General features: G+C 40.7%; 1 protein-coding gene across 2 annotated transcripts in view; it reads left to right on the forward strand.

Moving 5' to 3' along the window:
- BAHD1 (bromo adjacent homology domain containing 1) overlaps nucleotides 1–12,827 on the forward strand; it is a 170,877-nt gene extending 158,050 nt beyond the window's left edge. For both annotated transcript variants that reach the window (XM_077260702.1, XM_077260701.1), the window contains exon 7: nucleotides 1,641–12,827. In XM_077260702.1, coding sequence (XP_077116817.1) covers nucleotides 1,641–1,830 — 190 coding nt within the window. In that variant the 3' untranslated portion in view covers nucleotides 1,831–12,827. The remainder of the gene's footprint in view (nucleotides 1–1,640) is intronic.
- Nucleotides 12,828–16,554: the final 3,727 nt, after the last annotated feature.

The raw sequence follows: 16,554 nt of genomic DNA on the forward strand, positions 1-16,554 counted from the left end.
CATCACACTCCAACCTCTCCACCATGGCCAAGACCAAAGAGCTGTCTAAGGACACCAGGGACAATATTGTAGACCTGCAAAAGGCTGGTATGAGCTACAGGACAATAGGCAAACAGCTTGGTAAGAACGCAACAACTGTTGGCACAATTATTAGAAAATGGAAGAAACACAAGATGACTGTCAATCTTCCTCAGTCTGCAGCTTCATGCAAGATCTCGCCTCATTGGGTAAAGACGATTCTGAGAAAGTTCCAGAATCAGGCCAGAACTCCACGGGAAGACCTGGTCAATGACCTGAAGAACGCTGGAACCACATTCTCAAACATTACCATTAGTAACACACTACGCATAATGGATTAAAATCCTGCAGGGCACACAAGGTACCCCTGCTCACGCCTGCACATGTCCAGGCCCGTTTGAAGTCCGCCAGTGACCATCTGGATGATCCACAGGAGGCATGGGAGAAGGTCATGGGATCTGATGAATCCAAAATAGAACTTTTTGCTATCAACTCCATTCATCATGTTTTGAGGAAGAAGGATGAGAACAGCCACAAGAAGAACACTGTACCAACCATGAAGCATGGTGGGGGATACATCATACATTGGGGGTGACTGCACCGTATTGAAGGGAGGATGGATGGGGGTCATGTATCGCAAGATTTTGGCCAGCAACCTCCTCAGCAAGAGCAGTGAAGATGGGTCATGGCTGGGTCTTCCAGCATGAAAATGACCTGAAACACACAGCCAGGGCAACTAAGGAGTGGCTCCGTAAGAAGCATTTCAAGATCTTGGAGTGGCCTAGCCAGTCTCCAGACCTGCATCCAATAGAAAATCTTTGGAGGGAGCTGAAAGTCAATGATGCACAATGACAGCCCCGAAACCTGAGAGATCTCTAGAAGATCTGTATGGAGCAGTGGGCCAAAATCTGCTGCAGTGTGTGCAAACTTGGTTAAGAACTACAGGAAACGTTTGACCTCTGTAACTGCAAACAAAGGTTTCTGTACCAAATATTAATTTCTGTTTTTCTATTGTATCAAATACTTATTTCATGCAATAAAATGCATATTAATTATGTAACAAGCATGCAATGTGATTTTTCTGGATTTTTTTTAGATTCTGTCTCTCTCAGGTGAAGTGTACCTACGATAAAAATTACAGACCTCTCCATTATTTGTGTATGTAGCACAACGGTGTGTGTGTGTGCGCATAAAGCAGAGTTGAGTGCATATATAGCAGAGGTGAGTGTGTATGTAGCAGAGCTGTATGTAGCAGATGTGTGTGTATGTAGCAAATCTGAGTGTGTGTGTAGCAGTGTTGTGTTATACTGTAGCAGAGCTGAATATGTGGATGTAGCGGAGCTGTGTGTGTACTGTACACCCAGCAGTGTTGTGTTTGTGTGCTGCAGAGAGTGTAAAGCTACAAGTGTATAATCCACACCCTGCATAGAAACTCTAACAGTAGATCTACTGTCTGTTATCTACATATTCTACCCCAGTGCATTTACAACTAGTGATAATGACCCCTGCAGGAAAGTTTTTGTATTTTCTGCTGTGTAAACCTGGGGTGCGTCTTATAGTTACATCTATGATATATCATTATACTATATTCTGTGTTGCCTTATGTGCTCTATTTTTTGCAGATTTTGTGCCTTGGTGAAGCGTCGGAAGGAGGGCTGTCCAAACAGGAAAGCCTTGATCGTCCCGCCCTCAGAAGAATATTGCACCCCCATACATCGCAGGGCTCCAGACAGCACCGACCCAGAACTAGTATTCTTATGCCGGCATGTCTACGATTTCAGACACGGCCGCATCCTGAAGAACCCGCAGTAGTAGAAGCTTCTGAAAGGAGACATCAACCTAAAAAGTCGGTGTCCGAGTTCAAGGCCTTCGCAGCCTAAGACTGCTTCAGACATCTTCCCAGCCACATCCCCGAGAAGAGAGGAGAGCTGGAAACTTCTTGTAGTAGCCCCTTCGGCTCTGGATTCAGGAACAGACACTGGTTACAGTACTCTGCAGTTGAAAGCACAGCACTTCGTTAGAGATGAGCAGTAAATAAAAAGAAAAAGCAAAAAAAAAGAAAATGAGAAAAAATATAACATATAAATATATATATAAATATAATAAAGTATATATATATATATTATATATATATATTGGGGAAGCATAAGCCAGTACATCAGGTCCAGAACCATGGTTGTAAGGTTGTGTAGGGATGTGTCAGTGCATGATTGGACCTCGTTTGGTCCAAATGCCTTAATATGTCACACAGGTCCCTTTCATACCCACACGGTAATACTTCTGGATGTTCAGGCAGGTTTTTGTTTTTCCCCGTTTTTTATTTTTATTTTGTAAGAACATAAATTGTTCTGTATAATTAACTTATTGTGTAGCCCAGATCGCCCATCATTTCAGGTTGTCAGACAATATTACACACATTTTGCTCTTCTCATCAGTTGTATTAAGTATATTTTCCCCTTTTTGAATTGATTTTCAGCATTGGCCATGAGAAAGAGATAAAGCAAATCCAGACATAGCTGTTTCTTGCAGACAAGCCTAACTCCTCACTGTATCGATGTAGTAAGTATTTGTCTTGAGTCCCCAAGGGAACTTAAAGAGCATCTGTCAGCGGGTAATGAATAAGTCCATGTTGGCTTACATTACAGTCAGGTATAGGCCGATAGGATCAGCTGATCATCCAGTAGGATGATGGGAGTTACTTAAACAGGACCTGTCACAATGGTCCAGTTTTTGCTCTTATTTTATTCCTGCTGCTCCCGTAAACGTTATGGTTTTTGTTTTTTAGAAATCTGGCATACGGTTCCAGAGATACGGACTTTCTTATTTAGTATTAGTGTTACTTTTTTTTGTCTGTACCTAGGGGGCGTGGCTCCTAGACTCCTCTGGGGCGTGTCTTTAATTTGCTCTAGCATTATTACCCTATGAGTAATGCCCCACTTGGTAAAGATCATAAAAATTAGCCGCATAAATTGCGGAAAAAAAAAAGGAAGAATAGACATGTTACAACTTTTAAACGCTTGGTATCTTTTGAAAGTCTGAAGCTGTTAAAATATGCACAAAAGCCTGAACATAAGAACAGGAAGTTTTTTTTTTTGCAAAAAAATGAAAATATTTATTTTTAGTTTTTTTTTGTGTGTGTGGCATTTTCAGTGCAGTGTGAACACGCCCTTACTCTTAAACAATGCAGCATTTCGCGGAAAATCTAATTAGCCAATAACAGCAAGAAGAGTCAAGGGGCTTCCCTGCCTGGCTCAGTGACAGGTCCGTCACCATTTATGTATAGGTAATCTTGTGAAGACATCTCCGCTTTATGTCTGTATGTCATATTGAGGGCATATTGATGTTAAAAGGGGGGCCAAACCAGAATGCACCTTCTAAGAAACTCTTCCCATAGTACAATATATTTTTATTGTATCATTCTAAAAACCTGATTTAGTGACAGATGCTCTTTAATATGTTTGGCTTTTTTTCCCAGATAATTAAAATTCGCAATTTTAAGGTTGCATTTTATAAAAGATTAATTAGAGGACCCTTGACAAGGAAAAAGTGGTCAGTTTTTGCTCTTATTTTTTTTCTCTCGCAGCTTTCCTGAGTATTTTTTTTTTATTTTTAAAATCTGCCACGTTCCAGAGATAAGGGCCTTTTTATTCAGTGCTTATTTTTATGGTTGGAGGGCGTGGCTCACAGGGTAATTATGTAGAGGAGCCTAAAGACACGCCCCCAAGGAATCCTGTGAACCACGCCCCCTTCGAAAAGACTTTATAAACTAGCACTAAATACACAGGCCTATATCTCTGAAACCATATGGCGGATTTAATAAACGAAAAAAACACAGTAGTCAGGGGAACAACGAGAATAAAGTAAGATTAAAAAACAGCCATTCTTGATTTGGTGACGGGTCTGCTTTAAATGCCCCTGCCAAAAAAAAAAAAAAAATCCCAAGTCCCATTTTCTGAAAACTGCTACCCGATTGCTTAATATATTTGCCATTTGCCTTATGTGTATACAATCTATATACACTTTTCGTTATCAGAAGTCCAGATACTGAATTTTGCTAGCGAAAAAAAAAATTACACTTTAAAACAAAACAAAAAAAGAAAAACATTTTAAAAATTTTACAAAATCATCACAAAAAAGAAACCAAAGGACATTTGTACCAGAAAACATTAAATGGAATCTGAATAACTGGTAGATGATCTCCGTAGCTTGCACTAATCCATTGACTAAATGATCATAGATCTGATTCTGTAATCACTGAATTAAATTATAATTCCGCATTTTCAGTTTTATTGCCCAAATTAGGAACATGAAAACCCAGGTTCTGGAAAAAAAAAAAAGTACGAGGGGGTGGAGTGGGGATCGGGTATTAATTAAACCAAAGACGTGTTCTTCCGTTATAGAGATTTACAACTGGCCAGACACTTGGGATAAATCTTTACGATCTAGAGACTTTATTTTTATTATTATTATTTTTTTTTTTTCAACGTCCGTCTCAATTGGTTACCTATAATACCATGAGTATTTGTAAAGAAACACACAAATAAGGTTCCACCTCTAAGATCTCGGCCAATTACCAGAGCAGGGGCTTGGAGAGGAGGAGTTGATTGGAGAGGCTGGCAACGCATGCGTCCTGCTATTCTATTTAAAGTTTATGGCACCTACAAAAATCGGCATATCTTCAGGGCTATAGACTTAGAATCAGGCGGCACACCGCCACCGCCTGTCCCATCAGTGGCTCCATTTACCTCTTCCTGACAATGGTCTTCTGGACACAGAATAACCTGGGAAGCCATGACTCTGCTTGTCCTGATGATTGTAGGGAGGGTACTAGCAGTAGGATACAAATCACTGTTCTGGTGATCAGTGGGGGTCCAAATGGTGGGACAAAGATCTCATGGTCCTGGTGATCAATGGAGGTCTGAATGGTGGGACAGAGATCTCCTATGCTGGTCACCAGTGGAGGTCCGAGTCGTAGGACAAAGATCTCCTGTTCTGGTGATCAGTGGTGGTGTGAATGGTGGGAAAGAGATTTCTTGTTCTGGTGATTTGTGGGAGTCCAAGCGGTTGGAACCAGTTCTTCAGTTCTGACGATCAGTGGTGATCCCAGTGGTGGGACACAGGTCTTCTGTTCTGGTAATCAGTGAGGGTAACAGTGGCATTGGGACACAAGTCTCCTATTCTAGTGATCAGTGGAGTCCCATCTGTGGCATAGTCTCTTGTTCTACTGATCAATGGGGGTCCCAGTGTTGGGACAACAGTCTTCTGGTCTGGCCATTATTGGGGTTCCGAGTGGTGGGACACAGTTTTCCTGTTCTAGTAATCAGTGAGGGTAACAGGCATCGTTGAGACAAAAGTCTCCTGTTCTAGTGATCAGTGGGGTCCATACCAATCATTTATTGCCTAACAAATGGCTAGGTGATAATTTAGGTAGACCTAAATGCCCCTTCAATTTTGCTTACTTCTAACTAATGAAGCCCATTGTGTCCAATGGTTAATTCATCACCAAACTCAGCTGCTTCTTATTCCTCTCTTGTGATCAGTGGACTCAATATTTTTGGGGGTCATAGAGAAGGAGATGCCATCATCCACTTGAATAAAGTGTGAAGTCTGAGAGATTCACTAAATTATAGAAACTAAACTATATAAAGTCAGATGGGAACAGCAAGAGTAACAAAAAGATTGTTTTACCCCATCGTGTTAGATGAAAACTTTTTTCATGATTGTGATCCGAGCAGGAGATGCACCTGGAATCTGACAGGTCTCGTTAAATTTACTTTCCATTAGACCTAAATAAAATACACGTATGGGATTATATACACTTTTTTATGTATCCAACAAAAAAAATCATCGGTGTATGTGTTGAGTCCAACTGGCAGCAGTAGACACCTTCACAATTCTCCTTTTGTTAGATGGAACATTTGAGCTGATGCAATGATGTCACCAGATTTGAGTCTTTGTTGGGTCCAAAACTGTCTTTGATCCTCTTTGTACCAGAATCTTCCCTTAATGGCCACCTACTGAACAGGAATTGCAAAACGTAGTACAATTAAGTGGTGGCACCTCTGCACAATTTGGTACGGGGTCCTGAGATATGGCCGCCTTTAGAAGTTCCTTCTGGAAACAAATTCCTTCTAGTCGAACCATCAACATAAGAGATTCCATGTTTCCTTTTCTACCGGCCTACAGGGTTCCTTACTGTTGCTTGTGGCACTGAAAATCAGCCCAAATGGACTGCCTTATGATTTTATGATGAATGCAATTCTGTGACCTCAGAAGAAGTGACAGCAGTCGAGGTGTCCCATGTGGTGGGCCCGCGAGGTCTATCCTGAGACAACCCCATTAAACGTATTTTCTGAATTCGTAAACTTTGCAGTTTGTTTAATAAATAAAAACAAAACCGGCTTTACTCGCCCTCCCTAGGTCCAGCGCTGAGCCTCAGCTTCTGCTCCCTTTGTTATTGTTTGCAGCGTTGACGATACATCGACAGCGCTGCAGTCGATCAGTGAGCTCAACCCCTCGTGCTGTCAGTTCGAAGCTCGATTATTTTCAGCGCTGCAGACGATACCAGGAGCACCGGGGGGACACTCAGAGCTGGACCAAGAGAGGGTGAGTAAATCACTGTTTGCTTTTGAAACAAAACAGGAGGACAGTGCTTTTCCAAAACCACTTTAATGTACTGCAGTAAAATCTAGCATTTGTGTAAGAACAGTACTAGTCTCAGCTCAAGTACTTTATCCTGGTTTCTTCCAAAAATTTGATATGTATTTATGTTGTATGTATGGTACCAAGAAAATGTCACATCCCCAATATGAACCATGGGGAAGGAAAGACAAATGTGAACTTGACTTGCCACATTGAAATAGTATTTTTTGAAATACCTATAAAAAACTGAAATGTACCAGAGTTTGACACGAAGCTTTAAGTGATGTAATGTTACCTGTTTATATTCTGTTACAATGACTAGTTTGGAAAACTTAGCAACTATGAGATTTGCGAGATTTATCAATTGATTCCTTAGTTTTTTGGGTTTTTTTATTCTCTGGATAGTTTCAATGTATAGCACTTAGTTTGACTTCTTAATTATAAATTCTTGCTCCACCCCATTAAAAAAAAAAAAGATTTGGAATAGTTTATTTTTGCAAGCCATGCATGTTGTACACCTCTCATTCTTGTAGGAGACGTTCGTCCCCAAAAGTCGTATAATGGAGACATAAAGAATGATCTGTGTGTGTCTGGAAAGAGTTAATGGTTCTCATTTCAGCTGCTGCATATGATAAACCAACCTCTGCATGATAAACCTTATAGTTGCAGAAGGTGCTTCCTCAAGCATTCGGAAAGACATTTGCTGTGCAACCCTTTACAATATATACCATTTATGAACCTAAAGTGATGCTCCAGCAGTGAGATATTGCACTCTGAAGTTCAGTCTGAAAATGCATTGGGTGGTGAGGACGCACTTACAACGCCTTAGCCTATTTGTTTTGTATTCCCAAAATAGCGGCACACTAAACAAATCTTTACTATGGCTGTGTAGCCCTTTAAAATATATGCCAGTCAATACCTTTGTGAACCTAAAGTTATGCTCCAGCAGCGAGAAATTGCACTTTGAAGTTTAGCCTGAAAATGCATTGGGTTGTGACAATGCACTTACAGCTCCTTAGCCTCTTCTGTATTTCTGAAATTGTTGCACTCTCCCCTGGCTGAGTGACCGCTCAATAGCCAGTGTACCCTAGCAAATAATCTGTCAATAAGCCAGGGGGAGGGTGTTGCTAGTTCAGGAACACAGCCGAGGCAGAGGAGCTGTAAGTGCATCATCACACCCCGATGCACTCCCAGACTGAAATACAAAACTCAATTTCTCGCTAGTGGAGCATCACTTTGGAATAATAAGGTATTGACGGGTTTATTTTTTCAAGGGCTACACTGTTCTATTAATGGTTTGGGACAGGAGGGGGTAAACATATGACATGTTCCCTTTAAAAAGTTTTTACCATCTTAATAAGTGATGGCATTTCGCTAGGAACTACATTCACGTAATGATCAGAGTTTCTAGCCTCTCGAACCCTCCCTGATCCTGAGAAAGAAGTCCCACTTTAGTCCTACGTCCTCTTTTTTTCCTTTGCAGGGGTGTTCCCAGCCTGGCCTACTTACATGAATTGATCTGTGCTGCAGAAGGTTTTCGGGAGCACGCCTATGCAGGGTTTTCCCTTCCTTCTCAGCTTTGTCAGGGTCCTTGGGCTTGAACACCCAGAGATCATTCTGTGATATCTCCCATGCAGGCCTATGTTTCTTTATAGATCCAAAAAAAATTCATGGTTTTATGGGATCTTGTTTTCCCCTTTGCCCACGAAGAAGCACAGTCAGTGGGAGGAGTAACACACGACTACACACAGGCGTTGTCTGTAGCTATGGAGACACATACACTGTGTTCCAAATTATTATACAAATCATATTTCCTCATATTTTCTCTAAATTACGTATCTGAATTGCAGTCACTGTTATTTTCCAGTCATCTACTATTCTAGTATAATTGCAATGTTTTGGAACAAACTGCCTATGAAAACAGTATATTTAAAAAAAAAATAAAAATAAACACTCAAAATGCAGGTTCCAAATTATTATGCACAGCAGAGTTTTCAACCTTTTTTTTTTATTTTGAACAAAAAAATGGTCAATTGTGAAGTTATAAGCATTATCTGCTTATTACAAAATGAAATCAAACAGTTTTCAAGTGAAAACTTTATTCTAGGTGATGTTACATTTGCACATAGGACCCCTTGTTCGAAATAAGCTTCTGAACTCTCTCGTCCATTGAATTTGTCAGTTTTTGGATGGTTTCTGCTTCAATTGTTTTGCATGTGGACAGAAGACCCTCCCAGAGCTGTTGCTTAGATGTGAACTGCCTCCCGCCATCATAGACACTCCTTTTGATGATGCTCCAGAGGTTCTCAATGGGGTTGAGGTCAGGGGAAGATGGTGGCCACCCCATAAGTTTGTCCTCTTTTATGCCCATAGCAGCCAGAGATGCAGATGTGTTTTTTGCAGCATGAGACAGTGCATTATCATGCATGAAAATGATCTTGCTGCGGAAAGCACTGTTCTTCCTCTTGAACCATGGCAGGAAGTGTTGTTTTAGAAACTCCACATAGATTATGAAGTTCCTCTTTACCCCTTCAGGGATCATAAAGGGGCCGACAATCTCTCTCCCCATGATTCCAGCCAAAAACATTACTCCACCTCCTCCTTGTTGGCGCCTTAGCCGTGTTTTCATGGGGTGTCCATCAACCAGCCATCCTCCACTCCATCCATCTGGACCATCGAGCGTTGCACGGCACTCATCGGTGAACAAAACAGTTTGGAAGTCAGTCTTCATGTATCGTTTGGCCCACTGGAGCCGTTTTTGCTTGTGTGCAGTGGATAGAGGTGGTCGACAGGATGGCTTACACACCTCTGAAGGACCCTGCATCTTGTTGTTCTGGGGACGTTGGAGGCACCAGCAGCTTCAAAAACTTGTCTGCTGCTATGACAAGGCATTTTTGCAGCTGCTCTTTTAACCTTAGACAATTGCCTGTTGGAAAGAGTCCTCAATTTTTCCTTATCAGCACGCACACGTGTGTGCTGGGAATCAGCTACATACTTCTTGATTGTGCGATGATCACGATGAAGTGTCTTGGCAATGTTGATTGTAGTCATGCCTTGACCTAAATACTCCACAATTTGTTGCTTCTCAGCAGCCGACACATCCTTTTTCGTTCCCATTTTGGCAAAAAAATGTAGGCTGCTTAATAATGTGGAACAGCCTTCTTAAGTAGTCTTGCCTTTATTTGGACACACCGGCCAAACTAATTTGCACAGGTATCTGCAATTGCTTTCAGTGATATAAAGAGCCCTGACACACATCACCATCAATGAGTTTAAACGACAAACAAAAAAATTCTAACCTTATCACTCCTAAACTCTTTGTGCATAATAATTTGGAACACAGTGTAGGTCTGTGTATGAGCAGCGTACACTTGGTGAAGACTTGCAAAATTACTTCTTATTTTGTCATCACCAGATTACATCTTTCTTACTCATGTCATGGGTCACATAGATGGAGTAGTGGGAAAGCGCGCCATACTCTGTATGAGTCTGCAGCACCTTTACAGTTGTGGTCAACATTATTGACATCCCCGAATATTTAGTACGCCATGTAAAAGATCTTCGGAAATAAAGTATTTCGTAAAACTGCATCCCGGCTTCCATAGTTCCAAATATTACCAAGAAGACTGCAGTTCGTGGAACAGTGAAGAACCTTCCAAGATGTGGTGGAAAGAGGGAAAATGGATGAGAGAACCCTTCGAAAGTTAGCTTGAAATGTGGCAAAAAGCTAAGTACAATGAAGAACTTCATGCTGGAGACATCGGAATGGATGGTTTCAACCCATACAATACACCGAAAAATGATTTTATGCGAAAAGCCGGAGAAGACCCCATTGCTTAAATTCCTAAGAAAGAGCTACTAAGCCTCGTGAACGTCACGTAGACAACCGCAATACTAACGGGAGAATGCTCTACAGGGAAATTAACCCAAACGAATGATCTTTAGGCAACATGTCATGTTTATAGACGGAAAGTACGTGATGGATCCATAATGTTGTGGGGCAGCGTCTGGGACACAAAGCCTTAAATGTTTTACAAGGGGCGTAGACATCAGAGCAATTTAGAGCAAAGTGTGCTCCCAATTTAAATGTAATCTGGTAGTAGGATCACTCTAAGATACCTATATGGGCATGTAGGTCACGGGAAGCTGAATAAAATGATACCGTGATATCTGCGATCCGATGATTTATTCCAGAGAAATCCACTTTTTTATGTAAATGAGGTGTTAAGATCTATGGGTGGGACATAGATCTCCGAGACTCCACCTCCAGAGCTTATTATAAATGAAAAGGAGTTAATAGCTTAAAAACTGCTGCAAATTTTAACAAGCAGTAAACTGTAAAAGTGCTTGTATTTATAAGCTCTATCTGACCATAACGACCTATGAAGATGGGAATATATGCCATTAAACCTTGTAAAATAATGATAGATTAGAGCGAAGCAAATCGATTCGCAGGAGCCTGGTCCAAAGGACACGTCAGTAGATTATATTGACTCATTATTGTCACAAATTAATCTCACCAGCGATTAAGTGGAATATAAATGTGAATTAACCTTCGATCCAGCTCGTGTCACATTATCTGTACATTGATTGGTCCCGACATGCTTCCAGACCATCTCGTTTATGTAATTCTCCTAACATTATTGCATAGATAAAGGGAAATAAATATTAGAAATTAAAAGAAAAAATATCTGGACAGTCCTTAAAGGGGTTGTCCACTACTTTGATATTGACGCCCTATCCTTAATAGAAGTCTCTCTCTTCTCCTCTGAAAGTTTTTAAAGTTTGGGTTTGCGCCTCTCTAGTTATCACTACTGGAAACCCCCTAAAAGGGAATCTGTCAACAGGTTTTAGCTATTTAATCTGATAACCGCATAATGTAGGGGCAGATACCCTGATTCCAGGCATGTGCCACTTATTAGGCTGTGTGCTGTAGTTTCAATACACTGTTTTATCAGCAGGAGAATATCACTGCAGGACTAGGTGTCTTGTGCCAGACAGTCCTGCTAATCTATGTAACCCCTCTCTCCCCACTGATTGGCACCTTGCTGACAATATACATAAGCTGCCAATCAGGGCTGTGGGCGGGGTTATACACAGCTCAGCAGTCTGCGCTCTGCTATATCTACAGTAGAGAAAACGGATAGTATCAAAACTGCACCAAGCAGCCCAGTAAGTGACACATTGCTGGAATCAGGGTCTTTGCCCCTACCTACTGCTGCTCTCAGATTACAGCTGACAGATCCCCTTAAAGGCTGTGGTAACATCTGTCAAAAAAATATCAGATGAAATAAAGCAGCATGCAGTTCTGTTTCGTCCAGTAAAAGGAGCCTGTGTGGTCCTTCATGTACTTTTGGCAGCAGGTCCCATACGGATGTAACTTTTGTTGATCAGCTCCTATAGTAAAGCACAACAACAGAAATGAAAAAAGGAGCCACAGGTGTGAACAGAGCTTAAGCTGTAATCAGAGAACCAGAATATAGCAATGAATGCTCAGTTCCCCTGCAGCGCCTCCGCAGGAGAAATGAAGCATTACCTAGTTTTTATTAATATGGGCTGAAATCTACTGGGTACTTAAGGAGAGAAACTCTGTGACCACTCAGTTCAACACCACATTTAGCTTATGCACAGGTTTTGTGTATTACACCCTTTTCCTATTCTTCGAGCACCTTGTCTCCGGATCCTTAGGCTGCCGTCACACGATCAGTATTTGTAAGCCAAAGCCAGGAGTGGAACAATCAGAGGAGAAAGCTATAATAGAAACTCATCACCAAGTCTGTATTTTTGACCCAGTCCTGGTTTTGGCTAATAAATACTGATGTGAAATACTGACCAAATACTGATAGTGTGACCGTAGCCTTAGAGCGTCTTGTTTTGTTTTTTTTGTTTTTTTTACTTTCTCACCTTGTTTACCTGTTTCTCCTAAATTATGAGACTGAAAATGCAGTGTGTAGATGAAGCGGTGGAAATAAGAAATACGTGTTTGTTCTATTTAAGTTGATGATTTTGTAAAATGCACTTTCTTTTTTTGTTTGTTTTTCTTTTGTCTAACAGATCTGTATTTTTTAATGTTTATAGATGGAATGGTGAACATTCCCGAAATCTTCAGTGAAAAAACGATATATCAGAAGTCATTCTATAAAATAAATGATAATGAATTTCAGCAATTCTGTCGAGTTAGTAATACTTTGTGTTCACTTACTGTAAAAATCCAATTTTGTTATTCATGTCTCTGGAGGATTCTGTGAAAATCAGGAATAAAAAATAATTTTGCAATAAGCAGAATATTGCGAAGTGCGCCTTCCGATAATAGCCATCCATTTTTTTTATATGGATCACTTCTGTATTTAAAGGGAATCTGTTAGCAGGTTTTTGCTATGTAATCTAAGAGTAGCCTGATGTAGGGACAGAGATCCTGATTCCATCTGGGCTGCTTAACCCCTTTACCCCCAAGGTTGGTTGGCACGTTAATGACCGGGCCAATTTTTACAATTCTGACCACTGTCCCTTTATGAGGTTATAACTCTGGAACGCTTCAACGGATCCTGATGATTCTGACATTGTTTTCTCGTGACATATTGTACTTCATGACAGTAGTAAAATTTCTTTGATATTACCTGAGTTTATTTGTGAAAAAAATTGAAATTTGGGAAAATTTCGCAATTTTCCAAATTTGAATTTTCATGCCCTTAAATCACAGAGATATGTCACACAAAATACTTAATAAGTAACATTTCCCACATGTCTACTTTACATCAGCACAATTTAGGAACCAAAATTTTTCTGTTAGGAAGTTATATAAGGCAGGGGTCCCCAACCTGTAGCTCGGGAGCCACATGTGGCTCACGTCCCATGAATTGTGGCTCGCGGCTGTCTGCCAGATTGGTGCATTAGCTCCAGATTTAGTAAACTGGTATGAAGAGCACATCTCAAAATGGTGAACTTTGTGAGTAGTCCTGCAGAGAAGTGCAGACCTGGGTACACATCTACTGGTCTTGGGGGTTTAGAGATAATTTAAGTATGGTACGCTGGAGGCAGGATGATACTAACGGTCAGAGGAGGTGCTTGAAGATGGATGTGACCGTTGGGAGTGCGTGATAGGAGAATGCTGAATGTGGTGGGAACCCCTGGATCTTGGTATACTGCTTCGGGGTGATTTGTGTGGAAATGCTTTGGTTATCATTATACCCTTAATGGGGGCTTTGGTTGCCACTACTGTGAGGGGGCAGTAGCTGGATGTGGCTCGCGACCCTCTTGCAAAGCTGAATGTGGCTCTCAAGGTCAGAAAGGTTTGGGACCACTGTTATAGGGGTTAAAAGTTGACCAGTAATTTCTCATTTTTTACACCACCATTTTTTTTTAGGTACCACATCACATTTGAAGTCACTTTGAGGGGTCTATATGATAGAAAATACCCAAGTGTGACACCATTCAACAAACTGCACCCCTCAAAACCACATTCAAGAAGTTTATTAACCCTTCAGGTTCTTCACAGATATTTTTGGAATGTTTAAACAAACAAAATATTTAACTTTTTTTCACAAAAAATTTACTTCAGATCCAATTTGTTTTATTTTACCAAGAGTAACAGGAGAAATTAGACCTTAAAAGTTGTACAATTTGTCCTGAGTACGCTGATACCTGATATGTGGGGGGGAACCACTGTTTGGGCGCACGGCAGAGCTCGGAAGGGAAGGAGCGCCGTTTGACTTTTCAATGCAAAATTGTCTGGAATCGAGATCTGACGCCATGTTGCGTTTGGAGAGCCCCTGATGTGCCTAAACAGAGGAAACCCCACACAAGTGACTATTTTGGAAACTAGACCCCTTAAGGAACTTACCTAGATGTGTTGTGAGAACGTTGAACCCCAAAGCGTTTTATTAAAGTTTATAACGCAGAGCTGTGAAAATAAAAAATCCATTTTTTTCCCCACAAAAATGATTTTTTAGCCTCCAAATTTTGTATTTTCCCAAGGGTAACAGGAGAAATAGGACCCCAAAAGTTGTTGTGCGATTTGTCCTGAGAATTCTGATACCCCATATGTGGGGGGGGGGGGCCTTGGCAGAGCTTGGAATGGAAGTAGTGACGTTTTGGAATGCAGACTTAGATGGACTAGTCTGCGGGCGTCATGTTACGTTTGGAGAGCCACTCATGTGCCGAAACAGTAGAAACCCCCACAAGTGACCCCATTTTGGAAACTAGACCCCCCAAGGAACTTATCTAGATGTGTTGTTGAGAACTTTGAACCCCCAAGTGTTTCACTAAAGTTTATTTTCTTTTAAATATTTTTATTGAAATTTTGCATAAGAAATGGTAGTGGATAAAGAGAAGGTAGGCTGGGGAAGGGGTTAACATTGGAAAAAAGGGTGAGGGAAAAGGGAATCAATAAAATTAGAGAACCAAATATCAATCTCGAATAGACAAGAAAGAAAAAAGTCATTAAATATGATCTTTTGAATAGAACATAATACAATTTTTCTTACGCAATGTATTGGAAAGAGAGATAAAGTAACAATTTTTATCCATTTTGCATGACTACAAAAGATTTACTCTTTACAAAATTTGTCATTCCAAATCTTAAGTCGTTTTTTTGAAAAGATTTTAACATATTAGGAATAATTTATCAAAACTTAGTGAACATGTATCCCTTTAAAAATACTTTTTAATTTCAAAAATGTTTAAAAATACACCACCCAGTGTTTTTAGCAGGACATTTACTGCTTAATAAAAAAGACCAAGGTCTAGCGTATACCCTATACTAGTCCTTCCTACCCCTACCTAGCTGTGGAGGTTGGCACCCTAGCAACGATTTTTTGGCGCCCCCACTCAACGTAGGCTGGCCCTCACTGCCCTATCTCACCCTCTCAATACAGGTGAGAAGACAATAGCATAAGAACAGAAATGAAGGAAGAAAAAAAATGGTCAAATTAATAAAAAAACTCAATATAATAAACTTAGCAAAAAGGAAGATGGAAGGCAGTTGATAGGAAGGAAAATATCATTTCCATATAGGAACTAATTTAGCAATTGAAATAATACCAAATGCTATATTCCAATGGGTACACTGTCGAATACACCATACAAATATTATATTAGGCAAAATTTTCGCCCCTTTCTTTTGGGGACTAGCATTAACACCACGGATTTAATATATCAACAATCATTGCTGTCAGCCATATGTATTATACGATGTCCTCAGTGTCATATGTATCTACCATTCACTTATTAATAACTGACACCGCTCTTAAACTATGTATAGTACCACCACACTACTGAGTCAGATTACCTCTAGATCATGATATCCCCCATAGTGCTAATGTTCATTACAGTGCTTTGATACTCCTCGCATAATAATCAGCACAATCTGCTGTACCCAGCAGCATCAGGTACCCACATGAAAATACATATGGCCAAATTTGAGGGTATGTTAGTAATATCCACAATTTTACACGATAGTTAACGCAGTACTCTGTGACTAGTCCACACTATTGCAAGTTACTTATCGCAATGTGTTGTGCCTCAACGCGTTTCCCCGCTCTCCGGTTCATCAGGAGGCCTGTCCAAAAGGATTATTGATAGCAGATGCCATAGATGAAAAGCATGGCCCGCGATCCTCCACGGTGGAATTAAATACCACCCGTAATACTACGGCTCCAATCAGCGTCCAGACTAATTAGTCATGAAAACAAAAACCTGAGTAGTATGATTCTTTACCTGTCACACACAAACTCCCAATGTTCCGGCGTGCATCTCCCTCTATTGCGCAGATGCGGAAGTGCTGAGACCATTAGTTCAAGATACAAGTGTTGCTTCATTGTACTGCGCACGCGCAAGGCCCGCACACTCACCGTGGTGCGCATGACAGAAAAAGAAAGCCCTCAGTATTCTACGATA

The sequence above is a fragment of the Ranitomeya variabilis genome, chromosome 1 (genome assembly GCF_051348905.1).
Source record: "Ranitomeya variabilis isolate aRanVar5 chromosome 1, aRanVar5.hap1, whole genome shotgun sequence".
In the NCBI taxonomy this organism is placed as follows: Eukaryota; Metazoa; Chordata; class Amphibia; order Anura; family Dendrobatidae; genus Ranitomeya; species Ranitomeya variabilis.